Here is a 16,994-nt window from a genome sequence, read left to right as displayed (position 1 = left end):
GACTACATGTGTTCTTAGTGTCTCTTTTGTGCTTGGTAGTGCCCTACCCAAGTATCAAAGATTGCGAGTTTCGTAAAGGTCAAATAGACAAGATCAGGAACCTGTGTATTCAATTAAATTCATTATATATATATATATATATATATATATATATATATATATATATATATATATATATATATATATATATATATGCACAGGGCAGGAAAACTGACCAGATGCAAACCATGGTTCAGACAACTTACTGAGCTGCCAATTGTAAAGAGAGCCGCACGTTTAACCACGTACTCATTGTTCTCGGTAATGTGGCTGTGAGGGAGTGAGTGCATGAAAATCATCAACAACATGTACATACCCACATTCCTCCAACTTGCCGCTGAGGACTTGTTTTGTCGCTTCCAAAGCGCCCTTGCACGGGTCATTGGTTGTCGCGCTCATGATGCCCATGAAGCCTGCAAATCATCCCCCGGCTTGACGTCATTCAGTGTACTGATGAAAGCGCACGAAAACTTAGCGTCGCATTCTAACGTATCCTTGTTTTATCGTTTTTCTTCTCTCGGTCCAGCTTTTAGTTCGAGGTTCCTGGTTTGAGCCTTCTAATATTTTTTATTGTACTGTCACGCTCAGTACGACCGCGTGAATGCGTGCCGGCCTAGGCTCTCTGGTTGCCGCGTTAAGGTGTTTTGGCGGGATAGCTTGTTCTGCAGTATCATAGAACTTACAACGCGACTAGAGACTAAAAAGGAAGAATTCGGGACGGAACACAGCTAGAACTGCGTCCCTTCTCGTGCTGTCTGCGTGGCTCGTTTCGTGCTGAATACGTCAAGTTGGATTGCGGCGGCGACTAGCGCTATGCGATAGCACTTTAAAACCTTGAATACGAACCACTGATTTCGTTATTGCAGGCACCCTTTTCGTCAGTGCTATGACGAAAATGAGTGGGACTGAAATGGTGCACCGCACGCGGGAAAATCGACAGTGTCAGGCGCGCAACGAAACCCTGCTGAAGGGGAGGTTCTTCAAGTTTACCAGGAACAGCACAATGAGGCGTTTGTCGCGAACTGCAGTGTGTGCTCACCTGACCGAGATAGTCAACTACAAAGGCAGAACTTGCGTAGATATAAGTTTATCGCAGTTGTACTATCAAAGAATATCTCTGGTTGGCGCTCTCGCGTCTCCAGCTTTGTTATCGGCCGATGGTTCGAAATAACACTTCTGGAGGTGCAAGTCGGACTTTTCTGACGAATGCTGGTAAAATCAGATGATCATTAGCAGCAAACACGGCTGCAATACGCCGAGGTCGTCATTAGCTAGTCCTGGATACTTTTGTTCCTGACAGATGTCATTTTTATCCAAAACGTCGTGGGCAAACATGTTCTTCTGCTCCGACAAGGAAGGCATGGGCAAAGAAATTCGTACCACACACCGGGTTTGCGTGAGTTGCTACGCCAGCCACCGTTTTAATGGAAGGGCAACAAGCAGCGTTCTTGACTGTAGTACTGGGTAACGGAACGTATAGTATATACTGCTATCGTTCCGGCACTCCTTACATAAAAGGCGTAACCGAAACCTTAGCCAAGGCCTTTGCAAGCGGTGATCTCTATTTTGCGTAAGTGCCATAATCAAGCATCGCAACAAGCTGGTGAATACGAAAAGCAGGTTACCGGACTTCTGTTTTGTGCTGGCAATGTACGAGGTTCTGCGTGGCGACCTCAATCGCATTTACACCCTTAAAACTTACTCGAAGAGTAAAATAACATCGCAGTAATATTTAAAAGAACAAGAATCAGGCAAATGCAATTGGTGAGCACATGGACCTGGACAATTACAAAACTGACTGGCATAACGCTGCAATTATCACCGAAAAAAGGACACGACAGACTGCATGCGAATGGTTTCTAGTTCAGTCGTGGCCCGGTATCCGTTAACAGGACCGAAGGGTTCACGCCGCTGGCCTGTTCACATACATTACATCCCATCCTGGTACAGAACTAACGACGACGTGTCGTCTGCCTCATGTGAACGCGAAACCCTCAAGGGTCCCGTAACGTCGTTTCCATTGAAGGCTGAGTGAGCGGGTTTGATGTCCATTTTCTTCAAACATCAACCCTGGCCAATGATCTCGAATCTACCCAGGTGTGTGCGAACGTCCTGCCATACTCTACTCTCACTTACAATGTGGAATCCGTTGGCCTGTCGTGGATGCGCGCACAGCCGTCGCACGCATTTTGGAACGGAATGCCGCCAAAAAAAATAAATAAAGAAACGAAATTCGTGCTTCGCCGTTTGCGCGTTTGTGAAAGGGGTTGTTGGCCGCGTGATACGGGCGTAGTGTCGACGCCATACTGTGGACACTCACGCTTCCAGGATGTCTCGTCGTCAGCACACACGAAGCCACGGACTTGCTCGTAGACCTTCTCGCGGGCTTCGATACCGGGCTGCTTGGAACATTCTTTGAAGTCATCCCTCCTCGAGCAAGGCGAGTTTGAATTGAACAAGACCCTTCGAAAAGAAGAGATTTAATCACATTACTTGCTTGCCTCCAAAGCGTTTCTAAGCACCGCACGAGTTAAGGACGTATGTTTAAGAGATTAGGAGAATCGCTGTTTTTTGCTAAATGCTAAATATCGAGACCTACTTGCTTCGTGGACCGGATTTCAAATTTTTTTCGTACTTAACGCTGATTTGTGATCGGTTAGGGTTCTGGCTGTGTGGTTGTTAGCCATTAAGTCAATAATTACACATGGCGTCCACATGTACAAACTACTAAGTGAAGCAATACACTTCCGTAATAAAATAAAAAATAAAGCTGCCTACTCCAGGGGCAAGAGGTGTCGCTCTGCAAAATGAAATATCGCGATGATTTGTGAGAGGTTGACAACGTTTGGAGTCGCCTGGGCGCTCATAGTTGTGTTGGCCAGTCCACAGGTCAATGAAGACCAGCTCACGAAGAGCGGATTTGTAAATCACACCTTTGATGCCACTTGAAAAGTAGCATCTTTTTTGTTGTCCGATAGTAGTGAATGGCACCGCATGAGGTTCTTAACTGAAAGAACATGTTTATGAACATAATGATGTGTGTGTTTATTTCAGGAGCAGCACAGAAGCGACGATGCGGCGCTCGTCAACTACGTCCATCAGCAACCGCAGCCATAGACAACTGTTGTCACTCTTTGCCTCGTCCTTTTTTTCCCTACACCAGCTATACGGGGATGACACAGGAACACCTTCTGGAAACCAGTCTGGGATGCGAGTGACTGCAGCGCCACTAGCGGCAGCGACAGAACCCCGCACGGGAAGGCAGATCAAACGATTTTGAACTCTTCGGCGCCATGGTGTAATCTTGCAGGTGCCTATTGCCGCAGTGAGCGCTGGTTCAATTAAATATGGTGCGCAGGTTTACTTCAAGACGTTCTAACATAAAATAACCTACACAGAATGAATATACTGTAGAATTCAGTCAACCAAGAAAGCACACCACAGTAACATGCAGCGCTTCGTCCTCGTGTGTGCAGAAATCACGCACAGATAGCACAGAGCCATACCCGCAGAAGCGCCTGTATTTCGAAAAGTTCTCCTCAGTAGGGTCCGGTCCCGGCAGCGCTTCTAGCTCACTTTGGAACTGTGTTCTCAGCCTGCCGTAGCAGTCCTCGATCTTGCTGCAGTCCTGCTCTTGCTGCACAGAGCGTCCTGCGAACGGAACAGATCGGTAACAGGTCAAAATTAGCAGTTCCAGAATGGCACAGTATAGTTAATATTCTTCTCGGGACTAATTTTTCCCCGCATAAATTTAAAGAGGATTCCTTTTTAACAATTATTAGACAGCCCAGCCCGATAACGGTTCACGTGTTCTCTCAAATGAAATGCAACAAAACATATTTTGCCGAAATTAAAACAAACAGTACTCGCTGGCACCTTACGACAACGACAACTGTTCCGTTTGGCTCAAACATGTTTGAATGCTTTAAAAAAAATAAAGCAATAATGTGATAAATAATAAGCCTCGTCAAGTAAATGAAAGCGTGAAATGTTGCGGGGAGTCTAAAAAAAGCAAAAATAGAGCAATCCCACCCTTAATCTAAGGCGAAGTGCCGTGCGCGCGCACATGAAGTCGACTGAATCTTACGGGGGTTGATACAAAGGGCCAAATACGGCAGCAGATCGATCGTGTTGTAACGTGTGCCAGTTAAAAGTAGACTACATATTTAAACCCAGCGGCAACGCATCGCACGGACTTGCTTGGTGCTGCACCAGAGTGAACTCTCAAGGACAGTCATGATATGGCGAAATTTGGTGTAATTTTTTAGAGTGGCGTCGATCGTCACTGTCGTCGTCATCATCATCATCATCATCATCAGCCTGACTACGCCCTCTGCAGGGCAAAGGCTTCTCCCATGTCTCTCTAATTAACCCTGTCCTTTGCCAGTTGCGGCCACCGTATCCCCGCAAAATTCTTAATCTCATCCGCCCACCTAACTTTCTGCCGCCCCTTGCTACGTTTGCCTTCTCTTGGAATCCACTCCGTTACCCTTAAGGACCAGCGGTCATCTTGCCTTCGCATTACATGCCCTGCCCAAGCCCATTTCTTCCTCTTGATTTCAACTAAGATGTCATTAACCCAGGTTTGTTCCCTCAACCACTCCACCAACTTCCGATCTCTTAACGTTACACCTATCATTTTTCTTTCCATAGCTTGCTGTGTTGTCCTTAACTTAAGCTGAACCATCTTTGTTAGTCTCCACTTTTCTGCCTCATAGGTGAGTACCGGTAAGATACAGCTGTTGTATACTTTTCTCTTGAGGGATATTGGCAAACTGCCATTCATGATCTGAGAAAACCTGCCATATGCGCTCCACCCCATTCTTGTTCTAGTTATTTCCCTCTCATGATCCGGATCAGCGGTGGCTACCTGCCATAAGTAGACATATTCTCTTACTACTTCCAGCAGCTCGCTACCAAATGCGAACTGTTGTTCGCTTGCTAGGCTGTTGAACAATGCTTTGGCTTTCTGCATGTTAATTTTTAGCCCCACCGTTCTGCTCTGCCTGTCTAACTCATTGATCATGCTTTGCAGTTCATGTCCTGAGTGGCTTGGCCAGGCAATGTCATCAACGAATCGCAAATTACTCAGGTATTCTCCATTAACTCTTATCCCCAACTCTTCCCATTTCTGGCCCCGGAATACCTCCTGTAAGCATGCAGGCGGTGAATAGCATTGGCGAGATCGTGCCTCCCTGCCTGACACCTTTTCTTATTGGAATTTTATTGCTGACTTTATGGAGAACTATAGTAGCTGTGCAATCGTTATAAATATCTTCCAATATTTTCACATAACACTCTTCCACACCCTGATTCCCCGATGCCTGCATGACAGGTGAGGTTTACACTGAGTCAAATGCTTTCTCGCAATCAATGAAGGCTATATATAGGGGTTGGTTATATTCTTCGCATTTCTCTATCACCTGATTGATAGCGTTAATATGGTACATTGCCGAGTATCCTTTACGAAAGCCAGCCTGATCATTTGGTTGATTGAAGTCTAAGGTTGCCCTGACTCTATTAGCGATTATCTTAGTAAATACCTTGTAGGCAATGGACAGTAAGCCGATCGGTCTGTAATTCTTCAAGTCCTTAACGTCTCCTTTCTTATGAATTAAGATAATGTTGGCGTTCTTTCATGCTTCTGCTACTCTCGAGGTCGCAAGGCATTACGTATACAGGGTGGCTAGTTTTTCTAGCACAATCTCTCCTCCGTCCATCAACAAATCTGCTGTTACCTAATCCTCACCAGCTGCTTTCCCCTTTGCATTGCTCCTAAGGCTTTCTTTACTTCCTCCTTCGTTACTGGCGGGATGTCCCAATGCTGTGCTCGACTGCCTCTCTCAGTAACTTGATGATTACATTCGCTACTGTATAGATTTGTTTAGAACTCTTCGGCTACTTTAACCATCTTATCCATATTGCTAATGACATTGCCCTCTTTGTCTCTTAGCGTATACATCAGGTTTTTACCTATGCCCAGTTTTCTCTTCACTGCTTTTAGGCTACCTCCGTTCTTTACAACACGCTCAATTTTCTCAATGTTACACTTTCTTATGTCGGCTACCTTGCGCTTATCTATTAACTTCGATAGCTCTGCTAGTTCTATCCTGTCTGTGGAGTTAGACGTCCTCATGCTTTGGCGTTTCTTAATAGTCTCCGGAGATAGCTTGCCGGTATCCTGTAGAACCATCGCACCACCTACTTTTGCGGCGCACTCTGTAACGATAGCTGTGAGATTATCATTCATTGTTTCACCACTACAGTCGTCTTCTTCAGTTAAAGCGGAAAATCTGTTCTGCAGCGACATTCTGAATTCCTCTACCTTCCCCCTAAATGCTAACTTGTTAATAGCCTTCCGCTTCACCATTTTCCTCCATTCCCTCTTCAAATCTAGGCTAATACGAGACCTTACCATTCTGTGGTCGCTACAACACGCCTTTCCGAGGACCTCCACATCCTGTACGATGCCAGGGTGAGCGCACAGTATGAAGTCTATTTCATTTTTAGTCTCACCATTGGGGCTCTTCCACGTCCACTTCCTGTTTGCTCGTTTGCGGAAGCAAGTGTTCATAATCCGTAAATTATTTATATCTGCGAACTCTACTAATAACTCTGCTCTACTTTTCCTAGAACCTATGCCATAGTCACCTTCCGCCTGGTCTCTAGCCTGTCGTAAGACCATAAAAGTAATTGACAGGACGATCATGAAGCCTGATGCGAGACAGTTGGATTTGCCCTGTATGATTACAGTGAGGCTTTTACTCTAAGCTGGGGCCTCTCACACACGACAGAATTTTTCTGGATGGTTAAGATGGGCGGAGGAGGTTGGCACTTCTGGAGGGTAGTGGTGGGTGGGGTGGGGAGAAGGCTTAAGGGTGGCAATGACTTCGCCGAGGCTTCATACTGATGAAGTCGGCATTTTCGCCAAGTGCCGCTGGTACTGCTATCGCAGTGCAAAAAAAAAAATTATTTATATGAGGCACCACAAGAGCTATTAATGCAACCAGAAAACATGAATATTTTTGTGGCACCGTTCCAGCCCTAACAGAGATTTATGTTGTACTGGCGAATCAAAGTATACCTCATCTAATTCCAAACACCGATGCCGTAAGAAGCAACTAGGAGGTACTTTTGTGCAATTTCGATGTATACAGGGTGTCTCATCACCTAAGGCTTTAGACAATTTTTAAAAAGTTGTTTTTTTGAGTTGGAAGAGCGCTTTTTTCGGCATATCATTTTCAGCGATGTAGTACATCAGAACACAGCTAAGACATGCAAACTAGCGCGCTAGTACTAATATTGAATACTGAGCTTTTTGACGATTACTCTTAGGATCCTTATTTATTGAGACGCGTGTGTCCGAGCGTAAGAACTATCCATATCAGTTTTCAGAATTTCGACAGCGCTCTTACCCTCGGCGCTGTGGTCTAACAATTTTTGGATATTTCGGCGAATTACGTGCACTGGAGAGGTTGCTTCGGCGGCAAGCTCTTCGAAAGCTGATGTATTTTGTCACGATGTGGTCAAGTTGTGTTGGGCCATAGTGCCGAGAGTAACCGCGTTTATGAAATTCTAAAAACTGATATGGATATTACTTACGCTGGGCTACACGTGTCTCAGTAAATAAGGATCCTAACAGGAATAGTTAAAAAAGTTCAGTATTCAATACTAGTTAACTAGCCCACTAGTTAGCACATCTTAACTGTGTTCTGGTGTACTACACTGCTGACAATTCCATGCTGAAAAAAGCGCCCATCTAACTCAAAAAGCCTATTTTTAAAAATTGTGTAAAGTCTTAGGTGAAACACCGTGCACGCAGTACGCTCAAACTCAATTCTGCTATCGTTAGCATTGAAGGGAAAAACAGAGCGAAGCATATGAGCTGACAGCAACGCGGTAGGGGTGAGGAAACCGAGTCATGGGCATTTTGGTGTCCACAGGGAACCGTATGTTACAAAGGTCAAAGAAAAGAAAAAAAAAAGTGCCCAGCCCGCGCCGGACACTTTTATTTTGCTTTCTTCTTCCACGGGTAATCAGTCGGATTCACCTCATCTCTCATAACGCCTGCCAGCTGTTCTTTATCCTCGATTGTGTTTCGTTTGCTTATAATGATATTTTGCCATTAATGGCGCTCAGAAATATGGGCGTGTTCTTGCCACCGTTGTACTGTGCTTATTGAACCTATAGTCGAACGGTAGGCGCGCTTGACGGCCGTCCCCAGAAGCGCCCTCTCCTTGGAGAAGGCTCTCCTCGGAGCCAAATGCTCAACAACGAATGGCCGCAAGACTACGCAGCTGGCCCCAGAAGACTGCTGTCACTGGCAACTAAAACAACATTAACACCAATCACTGATTCCAAACTTGAACCTTGCTCCGGCTTCCGTGATATGCACGGCTGCCAATAAGTTCTGTTAAAGGGGCACTGCGGTGTTTTCCTTGGTATCGATTGATAGCATTAAATCGATTTATCATGCGTTCCTGAGACCAGTGCGAAAAGAATTATTGAAATCGGAGCACGCAAACGAAAGTTATTGCACTTTGAAAATTCGGAATGAAAAGATCAGACGAAAACACATTTCACTAACGCGGTACTTAGATTGGGCGCCACCAATCAGAACTGCGTCTAGCGCACACGCAGAGCAAGCTTGCATGCAATTGTTACTTTGTTGGGGCAGCCCACGGCCGCGAATTGTGACGGCGTCCCCTCCCCCCCTTATGTACGCGGCGCCGTAGACAGGGTAGGGGCAAGAGAAGCTTCCGGATGTTTTTTATTGGTACGATTGCAATGCTGTCGGCTGCCCCCCCCCCCCCCCCCCCCTCATCAAACTCGCCTCCCGTCTCCTGCCTGGCCTTTCTCTTCACATTTCTGGGCAAGGTGTGTCGACTGGCTTTTTTTTCGCTGCCCCCTTGGTGTGGTTTGAACAGCGCTCGCCCCCACGAAGGTTTGAAGCGGAACAGAAAGTGTCGCCCCTAGCGTTATTCATATTAGTTTTCGTTCGCTGTCACTGCTTCTTTCTAGTTTTTGTGGCATTCAAAAAGCTTCGAGTACTCTTGAGACGTAATATTTTGGATCCATATCGTGAGTATAAAGGAGCAATATGCAGTTGGACGCACAACCAACCAGAGAGACAGCGCGCAATCTGGATGCCACTTTATTTCCGCTGCCGAAAATGGCCGCTGCGTTGCTACACCATCGGCTCGAAACGAGCATTTCTGGAGAAGATTAAAATATTAAATACTATGATTTCGGTGATCTCTTTGGGCGTTCAGGAGCCACAATGCCCCTTACTCTGCATACAAAGAATAAAGACCTCATGCTTTATCGACGTCGCAGGGCTCCTTTAATGCATAGGCAGTCTGGAGTCTAGCTGTTCATGCATAGGTACTGTGGAGTTCTATCCAGGATGACAAAAAATTCACCCTACTTTTGCTACTTCGGTTACTAGAATTTCAGTGACAGCAATTATTGTTGTTCTAGGTGAGAAACACGAGGCCATTGCACTATATGTGGTACTTGAAATTAAAAAAAATTATTCCGAGGTGTAAGAGCCAGTATGATAAGTTGTCGTCAAGGCGGTTGCAGAAGCCCGTGCTCTGGACGCTGCACGTAAACAAGAGGCCAGATCTCGGAAACGTGCTGCGGACCAAGCACAAGAGCGCCCCAGTGCGCTCGCCACGTGTCGGGTCAGTACGATGAGCGGACTATGCACACCCACGGAGGAGGCGGAGCGGCACCGCGCAGAAGCCTGTGCTTGGGAGTCAGCACGTAGGCGAGACTAGGCACGTAGGCGAGCACGTAGCGAGAGTGAAGCAATTACCGTGCCTTTCATAATAAAGAATCTGGCTGGGGACAGGATCGACGACGTCGTGATCTCGTGAAACTGGGCACAAACAGCTGTCGTGTATAAAATGACACTTATCATTTCGAGATCCCAAGAACGCCACTGTCAAAGGATATACCAAGTCTATAGGCTGATGAGGACGAAGCAGCCATTTGAAACAGCAAATGTACACGTACTAAAAGTCCATTGCCTATAACTCTTCTTCAGGTACTTAAGCTGCTCCCTATACTATGATATTACAGATGCCTGGGCATGGCTACTGCGCGTTCTGCACCATGTGCCTACTGCGGAGACGTGGAGACCCGGCTCATTTCATCGTGGGCTAAGCTCCTAGACCCTACTGCCAGGAGTCATCCGCCCCTGGTGTGTAGAGTTGACCTTCAAGCTATGGCAAGGCCGTCAAAGAGCCTGCTTACACGATGTGCGTTCTACCCACTATGAAAATGTGACAAAAAGCATTAATATTTTCGTCCAAAAACAAATCGGACTCCCTGCACAATACCATCATATTCAACTCAAGACAAATAGAAATGATTGATAATTTTAAAAGGCTTGGTGTAATATTTTATTCAAATATGTCGTGGGATGATCCCGTGAACCACGTCGTAAAATAATTAGAGTAACTGGCACGATTGACTGCATCAGATACATTCTTCTTAAACCGCTTTAACTACTTCCTTAGAACACACTTATTTAATTCTCACAACAACTACTGTCACCTTGTATGGAGCTCTGCAGCATACACCTTTCTACAAAAAAATTACTATTTAGCAAAAAAAGTTTCTTCGCTACGGCTGGAATGCGAACTACGGAGCACCCAGCAGAGGTATTTTTTTCTTGAAACTGGTGTAATCAAAATCATTGGTTTATGTCAATATCGGCTGAGCGTTCATTTTACAGTATAAATAAAAATACCATAGATCATATTCGCCATCCGGCAAATTTGAAAGAAAAGAAAGAGTTACCCTTTAAGACAGCCCGAAAACTGGTTGGTGCCAACAGCGCGCATAAACATCGGGAAAGAGCACCTGCAATACACACTCACTTCTAAACGCGTACAAGTCTGTCAGTTCAACTTGTTTACCTGCACTTATCGAGAACTGCGTTGCATGTACAAATAATGTACTACTAAATTTTTAGGTAACCTTAAACGGCAATAAGTGTGTCTGCTTTCCCTATTTTTTGTTGTTTTTCATTGTGCTCGTTAGCTCAGGGCCAGGATCCTTGGAAGTCAGTTTTAACTGTGTGGCAACTGCGGAATATTGTAAGGTACTCTTACTGAAATATTCCAATGTTCCAATTCCAGTGTTCCAATGCGTAGCAAAATCTCTTTTGAAAGTTTGCCCACCGCGCGCATCGAGTAGTTAAGACTGCCATAGAAAACCATAAAGAAAATGTAAGCTTGCCGAGGGGAGATCTGCGGATGTATTTGTTGTTTTAGTGGAATCTTACGATATATGTAAAATTGCGTTCATAAACTATTTACCGTTGAAAAATGCGCTTGTCCATGATTTCTGTGTACGTGTTGTTGTTTGATACATGGCTGGTCATGAACATGCGTGATCATGCTTTGATGAACATGAATTTGGCGTTGTGGGTACATAACAATAGATAACATTTGGTTTGGTCTTACAGTTTTGTTTGGTATAAATTCGGCTACTTTTCACCCATTTAATTGAAACATGAAGCCGTCGTACGTATGATATCTTTCTTTCATTGCCTGTCGCTGGTGCTTTGTATACAGGCGCTGCGTCGCAGTCAAGCTGTTCATGGCAGCTTTTTCTGCAGGTCCTCTGTCACTGTAGTTTTGGAGGAAGAAATAAATTTATTATGATTATTATTATTAATATTGGAAGCCGCCGCTGCACAGAGGGGCTATCTCGCGAATAACTTCAGATGTGTGAGCGAGGAATTCTTACACTTGAGTAAAACAGATGAGAAAACACAAAAAGGGGAACGTCCGACCTACAACTTTCAGTGTGACCACTCCACGCACTTGTGACACAATGTGACATCTAAAAAATTCCCCCCGATTTTATCTCTTCTTTGAGGCAAAGCAGTTGCAGGGACAGCTGCACCACGCCCCTTTCCTTCATATCATGATAGCCCCTACTGCACGAACCGCATAGACCAGTCTCACTAGAACCATAGGACCACACAGGACACATTCTCGAGAACAGTATACGGCCATCTTCGAAAAACGTTAGGGCTTAGAAGGCCATAAATATTCTTGGCTAACATTGGCAAACGTAAAATATGTTAGCCTGCTTCATCTTTGTGGCTTAAACTTGTCCCGTTGAACGTCCAGAAGGCGTTCGATTGCTGCATAAGCTCTAAGTTGCTACAGACAGATGCTCAGCTCTGGCCTACGTTTAATTGCCCAGGCATCAGTTTGTCGCTTATTGTGAATGGAAACTAATCCTTTTGTACCTGACATTTCGCCATAAATTTAAAACCATGGAAGTTATATGAGGCACATGGTCATGGGAGCAAGAATTAATAGCTTGTCCGGAAGTGCTTAACGTCAGCTAAAAGAAAGGAAGAATAATCTCTTTAACATTTAGTTCTGTTTTGAGACAGTAAGTATAGCGACAACCGTATGAGGGAGATTTTCTGGAGGTTACGGCGTACAGTCTTTGTCAAAAGTTTAGAGACCAGGGGGTTTACTTTAGCCTTGCAGTGGGGCTCCTGAAGCATTCTGGGAAGTCCTACCCATTGAAGGAGGCAGAACCAGAAATCTTCTTACCCAGAGGAAATTTGGAGCGCTGGAGATGCATCACGAACCACACAGTGAGGCTCAGAAGCAAACCCCCTGGGCTCCAAGCTTTTGACAAAGGCTGTACATTTGTCGCCCGTTGTCTGCTCATATCGTAAGCGAAAACTGACAGACTTCACCCCCGAGAAGAGTAGAAGAGATACAGGTCTATTATCTGTCCAAAGAGAATGGTGGCCATTGAAACCTCTCGATCAGTCTGGTCTCCTCGTCATCGCGTTCTTTTACAGGGGATGTAACGGTGCGCCAGCTACGTAAGCGATTCCAGTGTTTCCAATTTGCTCGATGACCCCGAACGACGGGTGAATTGGTGACGTAGCAAAAGTGCGGCTCAGCTTCATCTTGCCACCTGCTCGCAGCTTTCGCGTTCTTTCGCAGCTTCGTTCAGTTGCTGCCATTTAGCTGTACCTCTGAGCACCGTTCGTGCTTTCGTGGGGTTTGTGTGTTGCGCCACTCTTTCACTTCTTTCGTTCACTGCCACAACTCTGCCGTGCTATAGCTGGCTCACCGGCTTTGCATAGAGTGCTGTTTAGAATTTACTTCTCGCTTGTCGCCATGCTTCGCTACTGAGGTGTTCAAATAATTTGTCCACTCCGCTATCGCGATCCGTTGCGAGCTGACGACAGGCAGGACGTACGACATAAAATTCTGTCGCCGGTTGTGTGCCTCCCAGAGATAAAAGAGGAATGTCGTTTCTTCTCTGGGAGGCTCATCGCTCGGGTTTTGTTGTGTCTTGCAAAAGTTTTTGCGAGACAGTGCACCATGCACGGTGCCTTACAAGCAGCGGAGGATACGAGACCAATAACCTCCCTATCTTTCCCAGCTCCTCTCGAACAAAGTACGTTTTTAGCGGCGTTCTGATAACATGAGCCTTACAGAATGCATCTGCCCTGGCGGTTATGTTGAGAATGAGACGGTACATGCTGATGTCGTAGATATGCGTCAATCAGCTTGAAACTGCACATCGCCAGCCACACCTTCAGCCGTCGGCCCACTCGACATTAAGCACTAATAAATGAGTTGATGACTCTCGTAAATGTCGCGTTCATATATCAACCAGCCACGCCCTTCCCCAGTCTTCGTGACACCTGCTTTATTTTCTTCTGTACAAAATCACTGAGCATCACTGTGGCTCGACAGTAAAACCGCCTACTAGCAGGCCTGATTGGTTCTGTGCTTATTGGTCCCCTCAAGAAACCCCAAGATTTAAAGCTTCCATAAACAGACACGCACTTTTTCGCGTAAGTTTTGAAACGCTGTTAAAAAAGGCATACCTTGCAATAAATGGTTTTTGTAGGTGGCGGCAACGAGCGTATACATGACCACCTGCTAACCTCAGTGATTAAGGAGCCAGAGGCAGAAATAACACCTTTTCTACACGCGTAGTACTGCGGAATAAAAAAAGACCTGGCTCCACTGAGAGTGGAGCAGGCCCGTTTTGGAAATGACATGCCCACCTGCTTGCGACAGGAGTAGTGAGACGAATACGACCGCAGGAATCATCGTGGATGAGCCGGTGAAATGTCGGCCTTGTAGCGCGCTGCCTGCCCGGCGAATGATGAGCGCTGTTCTGGCTCGTACGGTTGAGCTGCTCGAGTGCTGCAGCGCCCCGGAGGCGGGCGGTGCCCGTGATCTCCGATAACGCCCTCCTGGAGCTGCGCAGTGAGGGCGGCGATAAGAGAAGTTCCATTGTGACCGCACCTGTTTTGCGTTGCGCCAGTGTTTCACTGCTGGCGGGTAGATGACGACAAAGTATTCGTTTATCTTTATGGCGGGTTGCTATGTTAGGATAGCTATGCTATTACGGGCATAGAAAGAAGCACTGATTTTACTGCCTAGTAGGTATGCTTTCACAGTAAAACAGAAAGCGGTTAACTAGCTGCCGTGCAAAAAGGGGGCGCTAACCTCAGACCCCCATCGTTCACCTGCCTGAACAAATTCGTTCGACTGCACCTTTTCTAACTCGGCGCCAATACAAAAACGGCACTGTGTAGCCTTTGCATATTTATCCTCGAACAGGGTAAAGCTTGCAAAGATACCCCAGCTTACCAAAAGAAAACAGATTACACACAAGTGTTGAGCTGCGAGCTATTTGGTTGGTCATGTTCGATGAAACGTTGCGAGGGACGAGGACGTAGATTGAAGAGGACCGACACAGCGCTGACAAAGCTTGCATTTGGTCAATACGTCGACACCTTCAGATATGCAACGCTGCTTTTCGTTTTCCGGGACTTTTGAAAATTGTCTCACAAGTGACAGGAGCTCGGGTGCTGATTTCTTCGGCTGAACAGCGAATTTCGAACCAAGGTACAGTACTTCGGCAACGTCTTTGGGGAGCTCCAGGTTTTCTGGGTTGTAGGCCTGTCCGCTTACTGTATGAGCGTAGTCCTTCAATGCACTGACGCTGAAGGACTTGAATGACTACACTCTAAGAAAAAAGGGTGTAAGAAGGGTGCATCTTCACGACTTATGCTATCTGAAGGCGCATGGACTAACGATGCACTTTGCAGAGTGCATCGTTACACCCGTGTGGAGGTGGTGGAGGCCGTTAGTCTCTTTCAGAAAACATACCCCCTTTTTTACTCTTCAAACCAGCTGTGTTCCCTCTGAGCGAAGACGCTGTACAGCAAAGTATGCAGCCCTCACCGCCTCCCCTCCCTCTCGAAGATGGCCCTCTCCCGAAAGCGGGGTGGCGGGGTTATTTTGAGGACAATAGTTAAAAGCTACGCTGGCTCACGCTCCCCCACTGCATTGATCCTTTCACCCGCGCTGGCGACACTGACCGCGCCTCCTAGCTTCTTCAAGGGACCAGAAGCTATTTCTTGGAAGAACACGTACAGCGATCTTCTGCCCATCTCCGCCTGGAGGCGGCTTGGCGGATGCACAGAACGTTACTGAAAAAAGGTGCATTGGCCGCGATCAGCCACGACAACCATCACGCATGCAAACATGCTCTTGGTTGCTAACGACCTAAAATAATCACTAATATTCGGTGCATGTGCTTTCATACTCATGATTGGATATCATTTTAAAAAGAAGTAAGTCAGCAAAGACAGACGGCATGATCGGTGCTGTGTTACTCCTCTGACCAATCGCAGCTCTGAACGAAATCAACAGTTTAGCGCTTCAACACACCAGAGGCATAAAAATTATTGCGCTTATAATTTCGGCTTGTGGTTACGCTTTTATTAAAGCGGTAATAAAAGCTTTAAAAGGAACAGTTTTGCTTCACAGCCAACGTAAGCTCTATTAGTCAGCGCTGTTCTTCATTTTCTAATAGCGTACGATAAATACCAGGGCGGTTAATTCCCTCCGTACAATTTCGAATAACGTGCACCACTTTTCGAATAACCCCTCGTTGTGGCACATGTTCCTGAGCAAATAACAGACGAATAACAGAAAGGGTTCAGGTTAACATGCATACAAGTTAATAAATCAAAATCAGACGAACGAGCGAGATTGTTGACGCAGTAATTTTATGTTAGCTGAAGATGCAATGTCACGCAAATCCCGAATAAATTGCACTCTCATATTTCTGCTCCATTTCAACAACAAAAAAGAGCCCTACTCGCTGATAACCGCGTGATCTTCACCACTAATACTGACAACGCTGAAAAACCAAAATGAAAGAAACTAGGGAAGGAATAATTCTGCATCTGAACTGAGTTGTGAACGTGGCCTGACCATTCCATATATATAGGTACTTTTTTGTTTAGAGCACTTTTACCAAGACACGAGCCAGGCCTCAGAGTCGCACTTTTGCTGGTCTACTATGAGATCACCAGCATTTGTACAGGGTCCGTCAAAAGTTCCCAGGCCACATGGTCCGCTTTTCATCGGTATATCCTGGCACTTAAGATTCCGATAGAGCTATCGAGGTTCTAAGGTGGTAGAACGATCCTTCTTCTATTCTCTACAGATATGTTGAGCTTCGAGGGTATCTCAACAGCCCGACTATGCTGCTGAAAAGCAAACCCTGTGGCCTTGGAACTTTTGACGGACCCTGTACATCTGCTCTGAAACTCCTCAACGCAGCGTAAAAGACATTTCTACGTTTCCTTTCCAACAAGTGCACGGATCCTTTCTCTCGCCACAAGATAGCGAAGCCCATAGTAATCAGTTTTCGAGATAGCTGCATTTCCTGATCATGTTTTGGCGCATACAAGTGTTTCACATAGAAGCAATTCAATTTCAGCTTATTTTAAATTGATAAACAGGGAGCGAGGCGACCAAAGCGATTTAAGTCTATTCGAACTTCTCTTGCGTATGAAATTGTGCTGCACGCCTACAAGAGCAGAAATTAGCTTAAACTCAGTGTACGTGTACGTAACTGTTAGC

General features: G+C 45.8%; 1 protein-coding gene across 2 annotated transcripts in view; it reads right to left on the bottom strand.

Moving 5' to 3' along the window:
• Nucleotides 1-16,994, bottom strand: part of LOC149354150 (uncharacterized) — a 110,420-nt gene that overhangs the window by 41,952 nt on the left and 51,474 nt on the right. For both annotated transcript variants that reach the window (XM_089583089.1, XM_089583088.1), the window contains exons 2-5: nt 14,114-14,311; nt 3,546-3,690; nt 2,360-2,502; nt 356-452 (exon numbers count right to left, since the gene is read on the bottom strand). In XM_089583089.1, coding sequence (XP_089439215.1) covers nt 356-452; nt 2,360-2,502; nt 3,546-3,690; nt 14,114-14,159 — 431 coding nt within the window. In that variant the 5' untranslated portion in view covers nt 14,160-14,311. The remainder of the gene's footprint in view (nt 1-355; nt 453-2,359; nt 2,503-3,545; nt 3,691-14,113; nt 14,312-16,994) is intronic.

The sequence above is a fragment of the Amblyomma mixtum genome, chromosome 3 (genome assembly GCF_055824585.1).
Source record: "Amblyomma mixtum isolate Tamu chromosome 3, ASM5582458v1, whole genome shotgun sequence".
NCBI classification, from domain to species: Eukaryota; Metazoa; Arthropoda; class Arachnida; order Ixodida; family Ixodidae; genus Amblyomma; species Amblyomma mixtum.
The sequence above is the reverse complement of the archived record's forward strand: the minus strand, read 5'-3'. Positions and strand labels throughout refer to the sequence as shown.